Source organism: Dreissena polymorpha, chromosome 11 (genome assembly GCF_020536995.1).
Source record: "Dreissena polymorpha isolate Duluth1 chromosome 11, UMN_Dpol_1.0, whole genome shotgun sequence".
NCBI lineage: Eukaryota > Metazoa > Mollusca > Bivalvia > Myida > Dreissenidae > Dreissena > Dreissena polymorpha.
In genome coordinates, this window is record NC_068365.1 from 47,153,745 (window position 1) to 47,171,086 (window position 17,342).

At 35.4% G+C, this 17,342-nt stretch overlaps 1 protein-coding gene across 1 annotated transcript in view; it reads left to right on the top strand.

The window, feature by feature from the left end:
- The first annotated feature begins 2,325 nt into the window (after nt 1-2,325).
- Nucleotides 2,326-17,342, top strand: part of LOC127851858 (dynein axonemal heavy chain 1-like) — a 137,047-nt gene continuing 122,030 nt past the window's right edge. Inside the window, 16 exon segments of the mRNA XM_052385815.1 lie at nt 2,326-2,459; nt 3,870-4,042; nt 4,467-4,539; nt 5,193-5,278; nt 5,892-5,980; nt 6,456-6,742; nt 7,998-8,159; nt 8,639-8,891; nt 9,461-9,618; nt 9,896-10,110; nt 12,477-12,644; nt 13,212-13,342; nt 13,907-14,057; nt 15,229-15,422; nt 15,965-16,190; nt 16,752-16,871. Coding sequence (XP_052241775.1) covers nt 3,875-4,042; nt 4,467-4,539; nt 5,193-5,278; nt 5,892-5,980; nt 6,456-6,742; nt 7,998-8,159; nt 8,639-8,891; nt 9,461-9,618; nt 9,896-10,110; nt 12,477-12,644; nt 13,212-13,342; nt 13,907-14,057; nt 15,229-15,422; nt 15,965-16,190; nt 16,752-16,871 — 2,481 coding nt within the window. The 5' untranslated portion in view covers nt 2,326-2,459; nt 3,870-3,874.

The window sequence follows — 17,342 nt, forward strand, 5'->3', positions numbered from 1 at the left end:
ATATTTTTTAGGACCCAATATATTCAAATAAATATATAAAATCATGTTTAATAAGAAAAAAATTGACAGCCATGAAAAAAAATCCCCACCCTCTGATATTGGAATCATAACTGGTTATGATTCCAATATCAGAGGGTGGGGATTTTTTTTCATGGCTCTTTGTCAATTTTTTTCTCATTAAACATGATTTTATATATTTATTTGAATATATTGGGCTCCTAAAAAATAAAAATACTATCCAGGGTACGTTACTTCCACCTGTGTTCTTGCAGTGCACGTAACACCATCATGAAACCAAGCAATCACAATGGATAAACAATATTTGCATGAAATAAATTAAATAAATATATATATTTATCATAAAATGTTAGATTGTTACATGTATCACTCCTTATTACTTCTTAAGAGATTTCAATATACATGCAAAGACAGTTCAATTTGCACAAGATGCAGGTTTTATTTCCATTTGTATATTAAAATTTATTAATATTGTAATTCAATGGAAACGAAACGAAATTTCATTCTATGGAAAAGAAAATTACCACAACATTTAACGATTGTAATGTATTCCGTTTTTATGGCTTTGTTTTATAATTGATTAAATGCGCCTTTTATAATACACTTTTCGATCGCTGATGAACAATAACAATATCCACACCGTTTATAGTTATAATCAAATTAATATATGTTTTATAAGTTTTGAAATATCATTTTTTAAAGTCTTACTATAAAAAAGAATACGGCTAATTTATTGTTTTGTTGTGTGGTATTGTCAGTATTTAGTCTTCCGACCACGTTTACTCTGATCAGGCCCAGGCCTTGGGCCCAGGGGCCCGGCCCCCCCCCCCCCCCCCCCCCCGCTGGCTGTCGAACTATGATTTTTTTTAAATAAAGGGCCCACAGTACACTTTCCCTCAACTCAAAAGAGCAGCTATGTGTTATTGTCCCTGATAAACAAGGGGATTAGCGCTCGCAAATGGAGAAAAGCCCCTAGGCAATGTTTTCTTATCGCCTTGTACACACATCCCCGATCAGTCCCCCATTGTGATCATGAATGCTTCATCTATCGATGGTTGATGTAACATGTATTTTGATTAGTCAAGGAAAGAATAGCAGTGAATGGAAGTAACTGCTACAGGAGGTCGTAGACTATGGGCTGATAATTGCTGACGCAGGTTTTTTCCTTCTTTGAGAAGGCCCTTTCCCCTAGACGCATTTTTCCCCTCTAAAAGTTTGATTTTTTTTAAACCTTTTATTGGGAATTTTTAGGTCCCAATTGGGAATAATATATACTTTTTTACATTGGGAATTGGGCCCTGAATTTGAATGGGAACAAAAACACTGACAAAGGTATTACAACTGAATAGTTATATTTTTTGAAAGGAAATCACTGAAAAAGACTACGAAGAGATAGTTAACATGTTTGTTGAAAAGAAAAACAGATTCATAAATGTGCCGAGCAACAGATAAGAATTTGGCAGAATTCTGTATTTAAAATAATTGAGTACCAAGAATTGAGTAATGTCAAGCTATTAATGGCTTATTGTTAAAAAAAAGAAAAAATGAAACAACAAATCGATCTCATTATATAAGTAAACCTGATCCAGTGTAGAAAAATATTGTATAATTAAATTATCTGTTGCCTTGAATTTGTTTGAAAACAGTAAAATATGTGTAATTGATTATTTAAGACTTTCATTATTTCCCCCAAAAATTAGGCGTTTCGCGGATTTTTTTCCCTTAAAAAAGGCAAGGTCTTTTTAAACAAATCAGATAAAAAAAACTGTGACATTATTGATTTGTGAAATGAATGGTGGAAGCAATTAGAGAGTTGATATGAATAATCGTCATTAGTTTAAACCTGTAAGTTTCAGAAATCTAAAGCTTTTAATATTGTTGTGAAATCACACCAATGTGTAAAGCTTAAGACTTCCGAAATGTGCTGATTTACTTGTTATATTCCATAAATTTATATCACAAAATACGATTTTTATAAGCATTAAAATTCACCTTGCAAAGTGCCACATTAAAAAAAGTATATATACATGTATATGGAGGGGGGACCCCTTCCAAACCCTCCCCGGATGGGCCCCCCAGTAAAAAAATCCTGGGTACGGCCCTGCTGATGCTAATTACTAATTTGTATTTTTATAAAGAGGAAATTATATATATGAATATACATTTATTGGTACTTAATATGATATATTTGCACTATTGTTTAAGAGTTGTAATGTTTATTTCGGATTTTTTATCGTTTAATTGAGCCCTTTATACATGTTTTAACTCTTCTATTCGTTTTGTGTAACCCAAGTCATATTGGGTATCGTTTAGTTTACTTAGCGACGTCGCCATATTGTTTGTACACAATGTCGGTTCGTCGCGTTTAAACAAAAAGACCGAACCGTTGTTGTCACTTGTAGCTGATAATTTAAAATACACTACTTAGTTTTGTTTAACAGGTAAGACAGTTGTAAATATTTTGACTTGTTCTTGTTGTTGGGATCATACAATATGAAAACGCTGCTAAAATTCGGAACGCGCACCTGTTCTCTTGACTCTTACCAATAAGTTTATTAATGTCTTTTGGCAATGTTGCAACTTTCAGAACAGGAACCAAATAGTATTCTTTATACAATAAATATACACTCGCCTCATACAAAACTTATTATTATAATCTTCGGTGTTCAATTTCGTCTTTATGATATGTAAAGTATGTGGAACTGGTCTGACCTCAATTTTGACATTGCCATTGGTCCTCTTATGTCATGCTAAAACAGGCTTTAAGTTTAACTTAAAAAAATAGTTTATAGAAGGGCAAACTTGGTTTGCTTAGTTATAAATATTCACTATATGAACAATACATAAGGGAGAACATATTTGATAAGAACATTTGATCAGCAAAACGATGTTGAATGGGTAAAAAAAAAATCTGTATCCCGGTGTGACCCAAATTCGACGATATAACGGATACATAAAGCAATATTTGGCAAATAATAAAAAAACTCATATAGCAAAAAATTAATAATTTTTAACTCGGCTGTAATTCTTTGAAATGATTCCAAGATAATAATCATCCATTTAAATTTAAACCGATAAAAATAGAACATCGTCGAATTTAGGTGTCGTCGAATTTGGGTTACGGTAGGATAATGACTGCATCATGCGAAAACATTCTAGATAGAATTGTGTTGGTGGTCAACATTTTTTTTATCAGTTGGAGCCTAAAGTCAACAAAGTATTTGGCCTTATTTATTTAATTGTCCAAAATGACAGAACAGCAATACAAGAAATATCAATGGAGAACAGCAATACAAGAAATATCAATGGATTACATATAGTGCATTGTTTGTAAATAAATTGCCAAATATGATCTGAATGTAAACACTTTTAACAGTAACTCGAACACAAACTAAATATTATGTGTCACCAGTGGTAAAATTAAATGTTGCCCCAAAATTCTTATGCAGTCACTTCATAAATCACTAATTCTCTTGTTCTCATCACTATCATTGCTTAACTTAAAAGATTTTGGAATCATGGATAAATTAATGATATCACATGATCTCATCTCTGTATAACATGTTTTATAAAAGATATTTGTGTTTTAATGTATTATATCATTGTGTCTGTAAATTTGATATTCTGACAATATGAGACTGCAGACATATGACTTGTGAACAAACTAGAGACATTACTTGTCTGTTGGTCCATAAATGTAATCATTTATTAAATTGCTTAGTGCTCTTTCTTATATGCACCTGCCTATTTATATTAAGAATTTATTTGTTGGTGGTATGAAGTGGCAATTTACAAGCTGATTTTTTACTTTCATTGTCATTTATAAACAATTTATCTTTTATGATACAAAGGAAACATGTCTGCTAGGCAGAGCCGAAGTGCTCATAGTGGGAAGGCATTCTCCGCAAACAGAACGCCGGCTACACGGCAGGCTGGATCAGGACAGGCATACCCGGAGATCAAACAAAGAGGATTCTACTCTGATATTATTGGAAATGATGTTGCAGCTGAGGGAAGATTAGGGGTAGGTTTTGTGACTGTGTAATTTGATTTGTATGATGTTTTTAAGCTGGAAAACTATATTCTTATTTTAATTTAACCGAAATAAATAGCAAACATTTAGGCAGTATCATTTATTTATTTTCTATTTTATCGTTATTCTTGCTCTACTTTCGTAAAATTGTGAATGCTTAGGATTAAACAATAGTTTAGCAAATTGGAAAAGTGTACTGTAAAAAGGGTTTGGGATAAAATGTCAAGCGATCGATTGACTAACATCATTATGACAGAACAAAAGTTAAAGAAGAGGTTTTCTTAAAAAAATATGCTAACTTTAAAAAAGAACTATAATCTTACACACTTTCATATTAATGCAGAATTGCATGATTACTTGTATACAGACAAAATGGCCTTATTCAGTCTAATAAGACTTATTGACATATTTCCAGAATGTATTGAATGGTCCTCCAACTGCGCAAGATACCCTGTGGAATGTTGCCAAAGAAAAACATACTCCAAAAGGTAACATTGATTTTGGCATTGATTTAGCTGTATTAAGATTACAGATAAAAAAATAAAGTTGGCACAGGTTTGATTCAGATTAGGGAATGAATCATGTAAGCCTATCTAAGCAAGAAACAATTAAGTGCAATATTTTATAAATCCTCTGCTGGCTTATGAGGCACACATTTTGTTGTGTTTAAATTTACTTTTTCAAGACTAGCTTCTTTAATCAATAATTGTAATAATGAATTAAATATTATCATATTATCAACCTCTTTTCTTTTCTCTCTAAAAAAATATATATTAGCATATCTTGTAAAACATGTATGAACTTTATTGCTTTGTACGATCACTATGTTGTACGATCATATACATGTTTACATTGTATGTATTATATTGAATAAAAAAAAATCATATTATCAACCAGTTTTAACTTAGTTGACAATGACATGGATTAATAACTATAGGATGCAAACTGTTTTTAAAATAAATTGATACAAAATTACTTCTGTCTTAAAAATCCCATCCAATGGACCCACCCAAAGATTAAAACAAACTTTAAATCTTCAAATACACTTTCTCCTCAATTGTTATTAAACTTTGCTTTTGCATTCCTGTTTTTAGTTATCATATTAATGGTGCATTACTTATTATTTCTATATTATTTTCAGTGACGTCATTTGAAGCAAAGGTTCAAGTGCAAGATGTCTTGAAGAATCAGTCCTATGGACCCACAACAGCCATCACAGCAATCTCAGTATGTCTTAATCGGGATATATTTAACTATTAAACATCAATTTAACTATTCAGGCTTACTCAGGTACGTGTACCTGTACTCAGGTGTAAACCAATTTATCTGGCATCTCCAGACAACAGGTATATTATCCATACACAAATCTTCCCATTTTCTATGTTTTTATGACCCCAGATCGAATGATCGGGGTATATGGTTCATTTTATGTGTCTGTCGGTCATTGTATGTGTCTGTCGGTCATTGTATGTGTGAGTCTGTCCCAAAACTTTAACCTTGGTCATAACTTTTACCATATTGATGATAGCAACCTGATATTTTGCATGCATGTGTATCTCATGGAGCTGCACATTTTGAGTAGTAAAAGGTCAAGGTCATCCTTCAAGGTCAAAGGTCAAATAAATGGCTTCAAAGCAGCGCAGTAGGGGGCATTGTGTTTCACAAACATAGAAAATGCATATTTATATAGAAAGGTGAAGAATATGTTACAAATGCTCAAATAAGGTAAAATTATTATGTCCTAGTAAAGAACAGCATGTTTGGTGAACACCAATTGTTTATTTCATGTTATATAAACCTACATTACCAATCTTCTCCCTATAAACCGTGCTTGTTTCAGGACTTTCCAGTACAGGCATCTGAACCCAAAGTGCAGCTACCCTTCTACACAAAGCCTGGAGAATGCCCAAGAAAAATTGAAATTGAACGGTAAGATTGGCTCCAGCAATAAATATTGTTGTATGCTAAGAACCATGCACATATAAACATAACAATTGATATAACTTAACAATATTTTGTTATATTTGTTTTATAAAGATTTGTTTTTGTGTACTATGGAAAAAAAAGTGTAAATACAATTTGTTGTTCAGGTATGGTCTTCATTTATTTTGACAAAAGCATTTCGTCAAGAAAAAGCTATAATTCTCCACACCAATGTTAATTACTTTTTTAAATGAACTAAACAAATCTGTTATCATTTAGAAAAGTGAAAAACTATGCAGTTGATTTTTGTTATGTTTTTCTTTGCAAACAAGACACTGAAAGGACAAAAGTGTTTTTTGTTTAAGTAATTTGACATGTTTCATCCCACAACTTATACATAAATTAAATAAACAACAAGATTTAAACCCAAGACTTTAAATGGGAAAACATTTTATAAGAGCACTCATCTTTCATATTCCAGAAAGCGGAGGTTGTACGATACACTAGAGCTGACAGACCTGTTTACACAGGAGAACATCAAAACAGAACAGCTAATGCCAAAGGATGCCACAGGGGAACCTGTAGAATTGAACAAGAACCCTGAAGATCCAGCCCCTTTCCCCCCTTTCCTGCCCCTACACATCTTTGACAATGATGAGTTTGATTGCCGGACCCCGCAGGAGTGGATCAACATGGGGCTGGAGAATGGGGTGCGCAAACCTGCCCCTGGACAGGCACTGCTCATCAAGAAGGACTCGGATCGAGAGTGTCAGTATTTATTGAAGTTCCATATGAGCGGCACTCTGAGAAAATGGGGCTTAATGTATGTGCGTAAAGTGTCGTCCTAGAGGAGGCAGTGCCGTCTGCAAAGGCTGCTATTCAGGGATTTGTGCAGGGCTCGACATTAACGGTAGTCCGACTGTCCGGGACAACCAAATTGTTGGTCCGGACAAGTAAATAAAGAATTTGCTAGTCCGACAGGACAAGTGGTCATTATAAATTATAAATTAATTACTTAGAAAAAAAATGCCTTTAAATCCGTTATTTCTGTGGAGTTACCACACAACTTTTTCAATTATATTGTGTTTACATTTAAACAACAAAGCGCAAAATATTCCGATAGTTCCATGTTATACTACACCGCACTGTTCACAAGGGAAGCAACCCTTAACATTTTTCTTTGCCAAGATAACACAAATATTCTCCCTTGTAAAGAATATGCATTTTATGACACCGGTACACACCGTTCTTACAGACAATTAACGTAACAACGTCATCTCTATGTATAGAATGATTTTACGACATCATTCTCATTTGTGGTTTGTTTTCGTTAGTACAATGTCGTCTGCTTAAAAATGTCTATTCTGCTTTCCTTTGGTTTATCGTCTTTAAAATCACAGGACACTTAAAAAAATACCTTAAGGTATTGAAATGGCCTACAATTATGTTAACATGTATTTTGAACGATTAGAGTCTTTATGATTTGAGCATTTTGCATTATTTCATTATTTACTGAGTACTGAGCAGAATAAGATATAATAATCAGGACAAGTTGCTTTTTGGTCAGGACAAGTGGAATATGGTCTACTTGTCCGATCGGACAAGAGGCTTCAAAAGTTAATGTCGAGCCCTGGATTTGTGTTGACTTTTTTTATTGTGAAGAAAGTACCTTCTAAACCAAAATCAAGTCTAGGTAGAAAGTGTTGTACCGGATTAGCATGTGCAGATTATGCAGGCTTATCTAGGCCGACACTTTATGCACATGCAAAAATATTTAAAATACACATGTAAAATAATACATCTGCAATTTTACTTTTTATGTTTTGTACTTAATTATCTATGGAAGTTTTTGTGCATACATAAGAAAATAAAAATATAAAAACAAATTAACAAGAAAAACAAGCAAGAATAAGCTTTTAATTCTTTCAAATATCGACCATGGAAAACATTGTACAAGGAAATGTTATTTACTTTAAAGCGTCCTTTACTATATTTTTAATAAATAATTTTGTTGTATTTGCAGTGTCCCCATCAGACCCCAAGGTTGTATATGACTGGTTTGAGGTTGGTGTGCTAGACTATGACTTTGAGAGACAACTCTACCTGGTACAGAAGACCAACAAACAGCACAGGGTGGTGGATACCACTGGCCAGCCTGTAGTGAATGGTGGATTGAGAGAAGATGGTACATTGATGGTTATAAGTGAATGCATTTTAATATTGCGTCTGCCAATTTATGGCATGTCTGACACTTTTCTAGTTTAAGAGCCTGTATGTACTAAGCTGCTAAGTGTAAATTGAATTTGATATCATGGAATGATGACATTAATTTATGAAAAGCAATCACCATTGAAATAAGCCACGCTCTTGGAACACAGGGCTAAATGCATGAGCTTAAAGCGTTGTCCAAGAGTTGCCGGTGCAGCGCAGCTCGCACTGGCTTATCAGAGATCACACTCTCTGCATAAACTGGATTGACACTCTTTAAAAAATAAAATAAAAGCATTAGCGCACACGCTTATCAGTTATGAGACTTCAGGCAAATAAAATTCAATGTCTTGTTTTCACAGAGGGGACTCAAATATAAAGCCATATTGGTCAACTCATGAACAGGTATGTAATGGTCAATTAACCAATAATAATACTTTTCACCATGAATTTCAGGATCCAGAATCAGTCTCCCTACCCAGTACTGGATCCCCAGAGTGCGTCTCATGTTCAAAGCGGAAGACCCACGGGTCTTTGCAAACCGGGTTGCGGAGGCATTTAGACTGCGCAAACACACAGAGTCCTTGCTGCGATACAACCTATACATTGACTGCATGCCGATGGATGGTGTGGGGGAGCTGGACCAGGCCTCTCTCAAGAGAATGGTGGAGTGGGCAAAGACAGCCCCGGGCCTCTCCAAAGACAAAGGGTGAGTGTTGTAAAATGAGCCTTGTTCTGGGAAAGACGATGCTTATTGCATGTGGATAAAGTGTCCACCAAGATAAGCGTGTGCAGTTTGCACAGGCTATAAATCTAGGAAGACACTCACTGCTTTTATGAAAAAAAATTGCTTAAAGAAGTCTCTTCTTAACAAAAATCCAGATAAGGATTTTTTCCTGATTAGCCTGTGAGGACTGCACAGGCTAATCTGGGATGACACTCTATGCACATGAATTTAGTCTAGCTTTCCCAAAAGGAATCTTAAATGAAAACAAAGGACCTTTGTGATAAGATTAAAGGAAATTAAAAAAGTTTGTACCTCAATTGTAATTTAAAAAATCTTTTTTATTGACTGAGGTATTTTTCAAAGTGATTTTATCAGTTATGATAATTGTTCAGTTTGATTTTCTCTTTAGTGCTTAATACTGTAGTGTTTTACTTAAGTGGTTCTCCTAGTATCAGTTGTTTGGGAATAATTTCCAGATTCAAATTATGGCTGTTCAAACTATAATTTAACACTATAATTTAATAACTATAACACTGCAATATGTGTTTCAGTCTTGAAGATGGCATCCAAGCCCTTGAAAAGGAGGCCAACATTGATTTTTGTCGCTCCATGAACCGCATCATCTTTGACAAGATCATAGAGCAGGACAACTCAACATTTGCCTTTGTATCTGTGCCTGCACCTGATGAGAAGCCAGTCCCTTTTAAAGGTGAACTGATAAAAAAACATAAATATTAAATACATCCAGTATACGGTGAAATCTCTGTGAAGCAGCTCATCCATGTACTGTAATAATCTCTAAACTTTACATGAAGAATTTAAGTTCAGTATATATAAGAATTATTTAAATGTAAAATATCGTCTCTACACTTAATCTTCTTAGATGCCACCAAAATGCTTTGATATTTTCATCTGAATGTGTTTAATTTTGTAAAACAAATTTCAGTAGAATTTTTTTTGTTTTTAATGCTATTTTTAATTTCCAGCGTGTTGCACAGACGTCCCTTCATACGACTATGACGCGGTGTATGACGCTTTTGCCTTCAACTCGCTCCTCACACGTGTTGAGAGTATCAAGGCCACGGGGCTGGTGGCCATTGAGTGTAATGATGTGGCCAACAAGTGCCTCTACCACGTTCCTACCACCAAGCCTATGAGGATTGAAGAGTTTGAACAGACCCAGGCTCAGGTCACTTCACAGGTATATGATATTAAAGCCTTGCTCTGGGAAAATGGGGCTTAATACATGAACGTAAAATGTCATCCCATCTTAGCCTAGCCCTGGATTTTTGCTGAAAAGATTATTCTTTTAAAAGAAATATACCTTAAAAGCGCAAAGTGTCGGTACTGGTTAGTTTGTGTGGACTGCACAGGCAATCTGGGATGACACTTTACACACATGCATTTAGCCTGGTTTTCCATGAGCAAGGCTTATAAGTTTTATTCAATTTCAATTACTAATGCACTATTATTTTTATTTAGGTTACCAAAATCTACAGTTTTTGCACAATGCTGTGTTTTGTAGTCTATTGAATGGTAAACTGTTGTTTTTGGTTAACTTTTTTTAGCTCATCTGATTGCTCAGGTGAGCTTTTGTGACTGGTCTTTGTCCGTCGTCTGTCCGTCCGTCGGTCCGTCCATCCGTCCGTCTACATTTGTTCGTAAACACTCTAGAAGCCACATTTATTGTCTTGTCTTCATGAAATTTGGTCAGAAGATTTGTCCCAATGATATCTCAATGAAGTTGGAAACTGGGTCATGCTGGGTCAAAAACTAGGTCACTAGGTAAAAAAAAGGAAAAAACTTGTAAACACTGTAGAAGTCACATTTCATGCCCAATCTTCATGTAACTTTGTCAAAATGTTTGTCTTAATGATATGTTGGTTGAGTTCAAAAGTGGTTCTGGTCCGTTGAAAAACATGGCCGCCAGTGGGCGGGGCAGTTTTCCTTATTTGGCTATAGAGAAACCTTGTAAACACACTAGAAGTCACAATTTTTGCCCAATCATCATGAAAGTTGGACAAAACATTGGTTTTATTGATATCCCGAACGAGTTTGAAAATGGTCCAGATTGGTGAAAAAAATTGCCGCCAGTGAGCGGGGCATTTTTCTCTATATGTATTTAGTGAAAACATGTGAACACTCTAGAAGTCACATTTTTGGCCTAATTTTCATGAAATTTGGTCAGAACATTTGTTTCCTTGATACGAGAGTTGAGTTAAAAAATGGTTCCGGTCAGTTGAATAACATGGCTGCCGGAGGGGGGAGGGGCAGTTTTCTTATATTTATATTGTAAAACAAGCTTGTGAACACTCTAGATGTCACATTTTTTGCCCAATCATCATGAAACTTGGTGAAATGATTGGTTTTATATATATCTCAGACGAGTTTGCAAATGGTCCCTGCTTGGTCAAAAAACATGGCCGTCAGGGGGGGGCAGTTTTCCATTATGTGACTAGAGAGAATCCTTGTGATCGAACACTATAGAAGTCTAATTTTTTGCCTAATCATCGTGAAACTTTGTCAATACATTGGTTTTATTGATTTCTCGGACAAGTTAGAAAATTTCTCAGATCGGTGAAACACACTTTTTAGCTCACCTGATTGCTCAGGTGAGGTTTTAGAATTGGTCTTTGTCCGCCGTCCGTTCGTCCACATTTGGTTTGTAAACACTCTAGTATTCACACTTCTCAAGCGTTCTTTATGAAAGTTGCTGAAAGATCTCAGTCAAGTTTGATAATGAGCAAAATCACATAATTAATGTCATAATTATTGCCCTTAGATTGTCCAAATTTTCATTATATTATACAAAATCCTTGTAAACACTCTAGAGGTCACAATTTTGTTTCAGATTTTATGAATCTTGGTCAAAATATTTATTTTTGTAAGCAAAGTTTGATGTTTGGTAATGGGGGTCAACTCAAAATATAGGTCACCAGGTAAAATCTTACAAAAACAAAAACACTCCATACGCCAGAGTTTTGGTTCAATAATGATGAAACTTGACCAGGATGTTTGTCTTGACAATATCTAGGTCAAGTTTGACGTTTGGTAAAGATTAAATGAACCGACTCCTCTCAGGTGAGCGAACTAAGGCCATCTTGGCCCTCTTGTTTTGAAGTTGACATAACCTGGAGTGGATCTTCAATAGGGTTTTGTATTTGGCAGAGGTATAAGATACTTGTAGCCTCAAGTGAAATAGGTGAGATTAGCAAATAAGCTTGTCAGCACAATTTTAGCATGTTTAAATCTTAATTATTTCTATGTATAAGTAGTTAAGTTCTTGAAATCAAAAGAATAACTTAATAAGAACAGTAATTGGTTAGACTGCTACATTACTGTTTAGCAAAGTATTAAATATTTCTTAAAAAGGTTGCATAGTTGAATATATTCAATACTCACCCAAAAGACTATGAATAGTTTCACATGTTATGAAATACTAGTATCTGGACATTTTATCACAATATTAAATAATAGTCAATTAAACATGAATTATTAAATAGAATTATAGGGAATACTTCTTTTATATTATTTGCAAATGATTCATATGTAGAACCATCTCACTAGGTGTCACTGTTCCTGAAAGACTCGTGGATCTCGACACTACGTGCGGCAATCCGTACAAAGCTGAGAGATGTGGGCAAGGGCTGGTTCAACATCTATGAGACCAACTATGAGGTCTACCAGATCTCAAAACTCAAGAAGTTCATGGAGATGGTGAAATTCATGATGCAGGTCAGTTGCCTATATGCTTGATTTAAAATGAGTCTCGGTATGGGAAAACTGGGCTTAATGCTTGTGCATAAAGTGTCTTCTCAGATTAGACTGTTCAGTCTGCACAGGCTTATTAGGGACAACACTTTCCGCCTACATTTTTTTGAAGAAGCTCATGTGCTTGCTTTTATATCAGTTTGATTCTCATTTTTATTTGTATTGCCAAGTCATAATCAATCATGATGGAGGTAAGGTTGATAAGTAGGATTGATGAACAGATTGCCATGAATTTCAACACTAGAACGGCCCTTCTACTTTTCACAATCTTTGAATATAGGTGACTTGCATAATCAATTATAAAGGTTCAAATACTTATGTTAACTTGTACTTTTCATTTTAGAACATTTGAAACAATGTATTGGGTATTTGAACCAACAATTAAATATCATATTGAATTCATGAGTATAGCATTTTGTTTTAAAAACAAATTAGTATCAAATATGTTTTGTTTATTGCATATTTAAATCACACAGGCATTTTATCCAATTTGATCCATTCCCTGAAAGAGGCTCATTTATACTATGTCAGGACTCGATGCGGTTCCTGGTGCAGAACTCGCTGACCTCGTTCACTCAGATGATCCTGGACGCCTGCCACTCAACCATGCCACTAGAGGACACCTTTGTCTGGGGCAAGGACGTCATCATCAGCAAGTTCAAGTACGTAGTTGCCAGTCGCTTTCTTTTTAAAAATGTGGGGCTTATAATAAAAAGGTTCAATTTCACCTAAAGTTTTTTTCCTGTATGTGAATTTTCTTCAAATTTGACAAATGGTATGTGCCTTTGTGTTGTTTTGATGTCAAAGCAACATTTAAGTGCTAATTCAAATGAATGAGTTTGAAATGAATTTTTCACAAAGTCATCACAGAAAATATGGCATGGGTCATACAAAAATTAGTCTTATGCCTTATGCGACCAGCGCAGCTCCAGACCAGCCTGTGCATTTGCACAGTCTGGTCAAAAGGTATTCTGTCCATTCATGAGAGCATAAATCCTTGCGTGACTTCATAGAATACAGGGTGGCTCACAACCAGACTGCCTGAATGCCCAGGCGGATTTGGAGTAATTAAAACAGGTTCAAATAAGTATGTTGTACTTTTAAGTATGCTCATTTTAGCATGAGGTGCCTCATATTGTTTGTATAATCGAAATATGTGTTATTAATTATTCAAGATCCTTCTAGCCTAACTTCTGACTTTGCTTGACTTGTTCCATGTTTTCCAGGCCAAAGAGGAATGCATTGTTCCTGGTAGATCTGCAGCTGGACAACCAGGGGGTTCACTACAGCACTAACCTCAATAACTTTGAGACGATGCTGGTCAGTCTGTTTGACAAGGGCATACAGTCCACACAGAATGTACCCCAGCTGGAAAAGGTGAGCCTTCAATGTGCACATTTTAACCCTTTGCATGCTGGGAAATTTGTTGTCTGCTAAAATGTCGTCTGCTGAATGTCTAAAATTAGCCTTTTCTTCCTTTTTTTTTCAAAGAATACTATCAGAATAGCAAACAGTTTGGATCCTGATGAGACGCCACGTTCTGTGGCGTCTCATCTTAACCCAAACTGTTTTAAAAGGCCTTCAAAATTCGGTTCCAGCACTGAAAGAGTTACTGCTCAAAACCATTTTTCACCCTTTTGTAGTGGCTTAGAAAATCAAATTAAATTAAAGAATGTTATTAATAGATTCAAGTTTGTAAGGCTACATTTTCAACTCTAAAATACTGACAAGCAGCAAACTGAATAAAACCTGAATAGAATGCGAGTTAACTTAATTTACTTGATCTACTTGTGATCTACTTGTATGCTGTTCTGGTTTTATGCCTGTTGCATATATCTATTTTTAATTTGCTTCTATCAAGAAAGATGAATGTGCAAAGTATCATAACATTCAAGTATTGAAATAAAGTTATCAAGAAATAAAGAATCGAAGATTAAAGATTGGAATGAGAAAAACAGTGTTTTTTTTTGTTGAACTGTAGAACATATGATAACCATATATAAGTGATTGTGATGGATTTTCTTTTTAGTTTCAAAGTACCAATTGCATACAAAATAAATAAATGTGTTACTTTGAGATTATGATAAGGCTAAAAGTTCCTAAATATCATAATTTCAAACGGATTTGTGTGTGTGCATACTTTAATTCTCCAAAACATTCTCAAAAATATTAATAGCATTTCTTTCCAGTACATTGTAAATAGAAAACAAACAAATACCCTCTATTTCCAGATCTCGAGAATGTCAAAAACATGTTAATCAGATCAGAAAACAACCATTAAAAGGTAAATGAGTCGTGCATTGTGAAAACAGGGCTCAGTGCAGTCTTCACAGGCTTATCAGGGACGACACTTTCTGTTTTTATGGATTTTTTTGTTTAAAGGAAGTCTCTTCTAAACACAAATCCAGTTTAGGCGAAGAGTGTCGTCCCCAATCAGCCTAATGTGCGGACTACACACACTAATCTGGGACAAAACTTTATGAATATGCATTAAGCCTCATTTTCGCAGAGCAAGGTGGAAATACTGAAGTATTGTTATGTTCTTCAGCGTATCCTGGAGAACATATTCCAGGCGGGAGAGCCTCTCCTGGAGTCTGTGGGAGAACACGAGCCCTACGTGGAGGAACTGAGGGAGAACATCCGTCGGGCCATACGCAAGGCACTCATACCCATGAAGGCGTATGCACGCGAGTATGAGAAATACCTGGAGATCATGAACCTTGACATCAATGTCTACATCAAGTAAGGAGAACTTGTTTTTACTGTATACCAGTGTCAATTTTCTGTTTTTCTGTTGTTTTGAGTATATAAAACATGAAGTTAGTCTCATTTCTTTGCGTCGTCATCAACAGAATATGTACAACTGTTCTCAGGCCTAATGTTGGCATTTTGCTTACATTTAATGTAGTTGTTAAGTACAGTCTGTTGAGCATTATTATTCAATAACACCACAAATATTGTGAATTGTTAATAATATTTGGTATAATAAATTAGAAAAAGAAAACTCTTCCAAATGCTGAAATATTTATTAAATTTCTGTATAAATAAGGGTCCTAGAACCGTATTATTTTTACCCATCCCCAAACCTCTGTCAAAGAAAAATACTCATAAGCAACAAACTTGTTTTTTAGGTGCATAAACTTTGGACTGGTATTATAGATTCCTATCTCTGTCTCTCAAATCCACACAAGTTATTAGTCTAATATACACTCGACTAGTGTTATAGATGCATAGATCTGTCTGCAAAAAAATCACAATCAAATTGTATACTTTTTCTACCTCAGGAACTATGAGAGCCAGAAGCACACGGCGCTGGAGGTGAAACAGGAAGTGGAGATGCACCTGAAGGAGAAAGAGGTCATAGAGGCCACCATTCCCAGCAACATCACCATTGGGCCCTTCTGGATCAACACGGACTTCGTACGGCAAAACCTCTCCAAGAAGAGGAAGAATCTCAGTAACGCAGTGCTGGAGTACTTTGCCAGGCATCTCCGCAAGCAGGCTGACGAGGTACGCACTATCGGTACTCCTGGGCTTAATGCATGTGCGTTAAGTGTCATCCAAGAATAGCCTGTGGAGTCCGAACAGGCTTGTCATGGGCAACCATTTTTGCTTATTAAGGATTATTCCGTTTAAAGATAATTTCTTTGAAACTTAATACTCTGCAGACATCTCCATTAACAGACTTATGAGGTACACACTTCTTCGGACTGAGGTAGCTGATCTCATATGATTGATCATAAGAATCCTTTAATTATTATCCTTACCCGCACAGAAACAACGTGAAAATTGCTATAAGCAACCAGCATTAAACCAAAACAGCCTGTGAGTAACTCGGAGTCTGTGTAGGTTTTATGCTCATTGCTGCTCACCAGTATCTAAGAGTTGGAGATTTAGCCTTAAAAACATGAATCTAGTAAGAAAGCACTTTATATTAATTTTATTTTGTAAGGGACTACAAACCTGTCAAAATGCATATCTGAGCTGTAAAGGGTTAATGTCTTTTATCCAAGGTCTGACAAGTCTTGTAGACTTCTGTATGTACAACATGACTGGTTCCCTGGGTTTCAGGCCTGTGAGGAGTTCAAGGCCATCAGCCGCAAGCTGTACGACAAGTGTAACTGTATAGAGGAGCTCTCTGACATGAGGGAGTGGATGAAGAGCATCCCAGAGAAACTCAAGGAGCACCAGGTACGATAGGGGCCCGGGTTCATGATTGTAGATGGACTGATTGGACAAGTTTCTCAAAACTGGGATAGTTCAGAATCCCAAAATATGTCTCTATTGAAAATGCGCCGAGAATGCTTTTATGATTAAGAGTTTCTATCTCTTTTGCTTGAATGTTAAAGATTGAGACATTGACATAGATTAGTCATTACAAATGTTCCGGTTTGTGGGGCCAAGAAAATGGTTGTAGTGCCTTGAAAATAAAATTGGACTTTTAAACTAGTTTGAACTAGTTTTGTGGCTTTAATAATGTCAACCAATAAAAACAATCATTTGTTAGATGGTGTCAGATTTTGGCTCCTGTAATCATAAAAGTGTCAACAATTTACAACCAAGCGCTAAGCGGTGTATTGTAGTTTTCTGACACAAATCATATTGTATCTATGCCAAAATCTCAGAGAAAGACTATGCATCATAACATGTACCAGTTGTGGC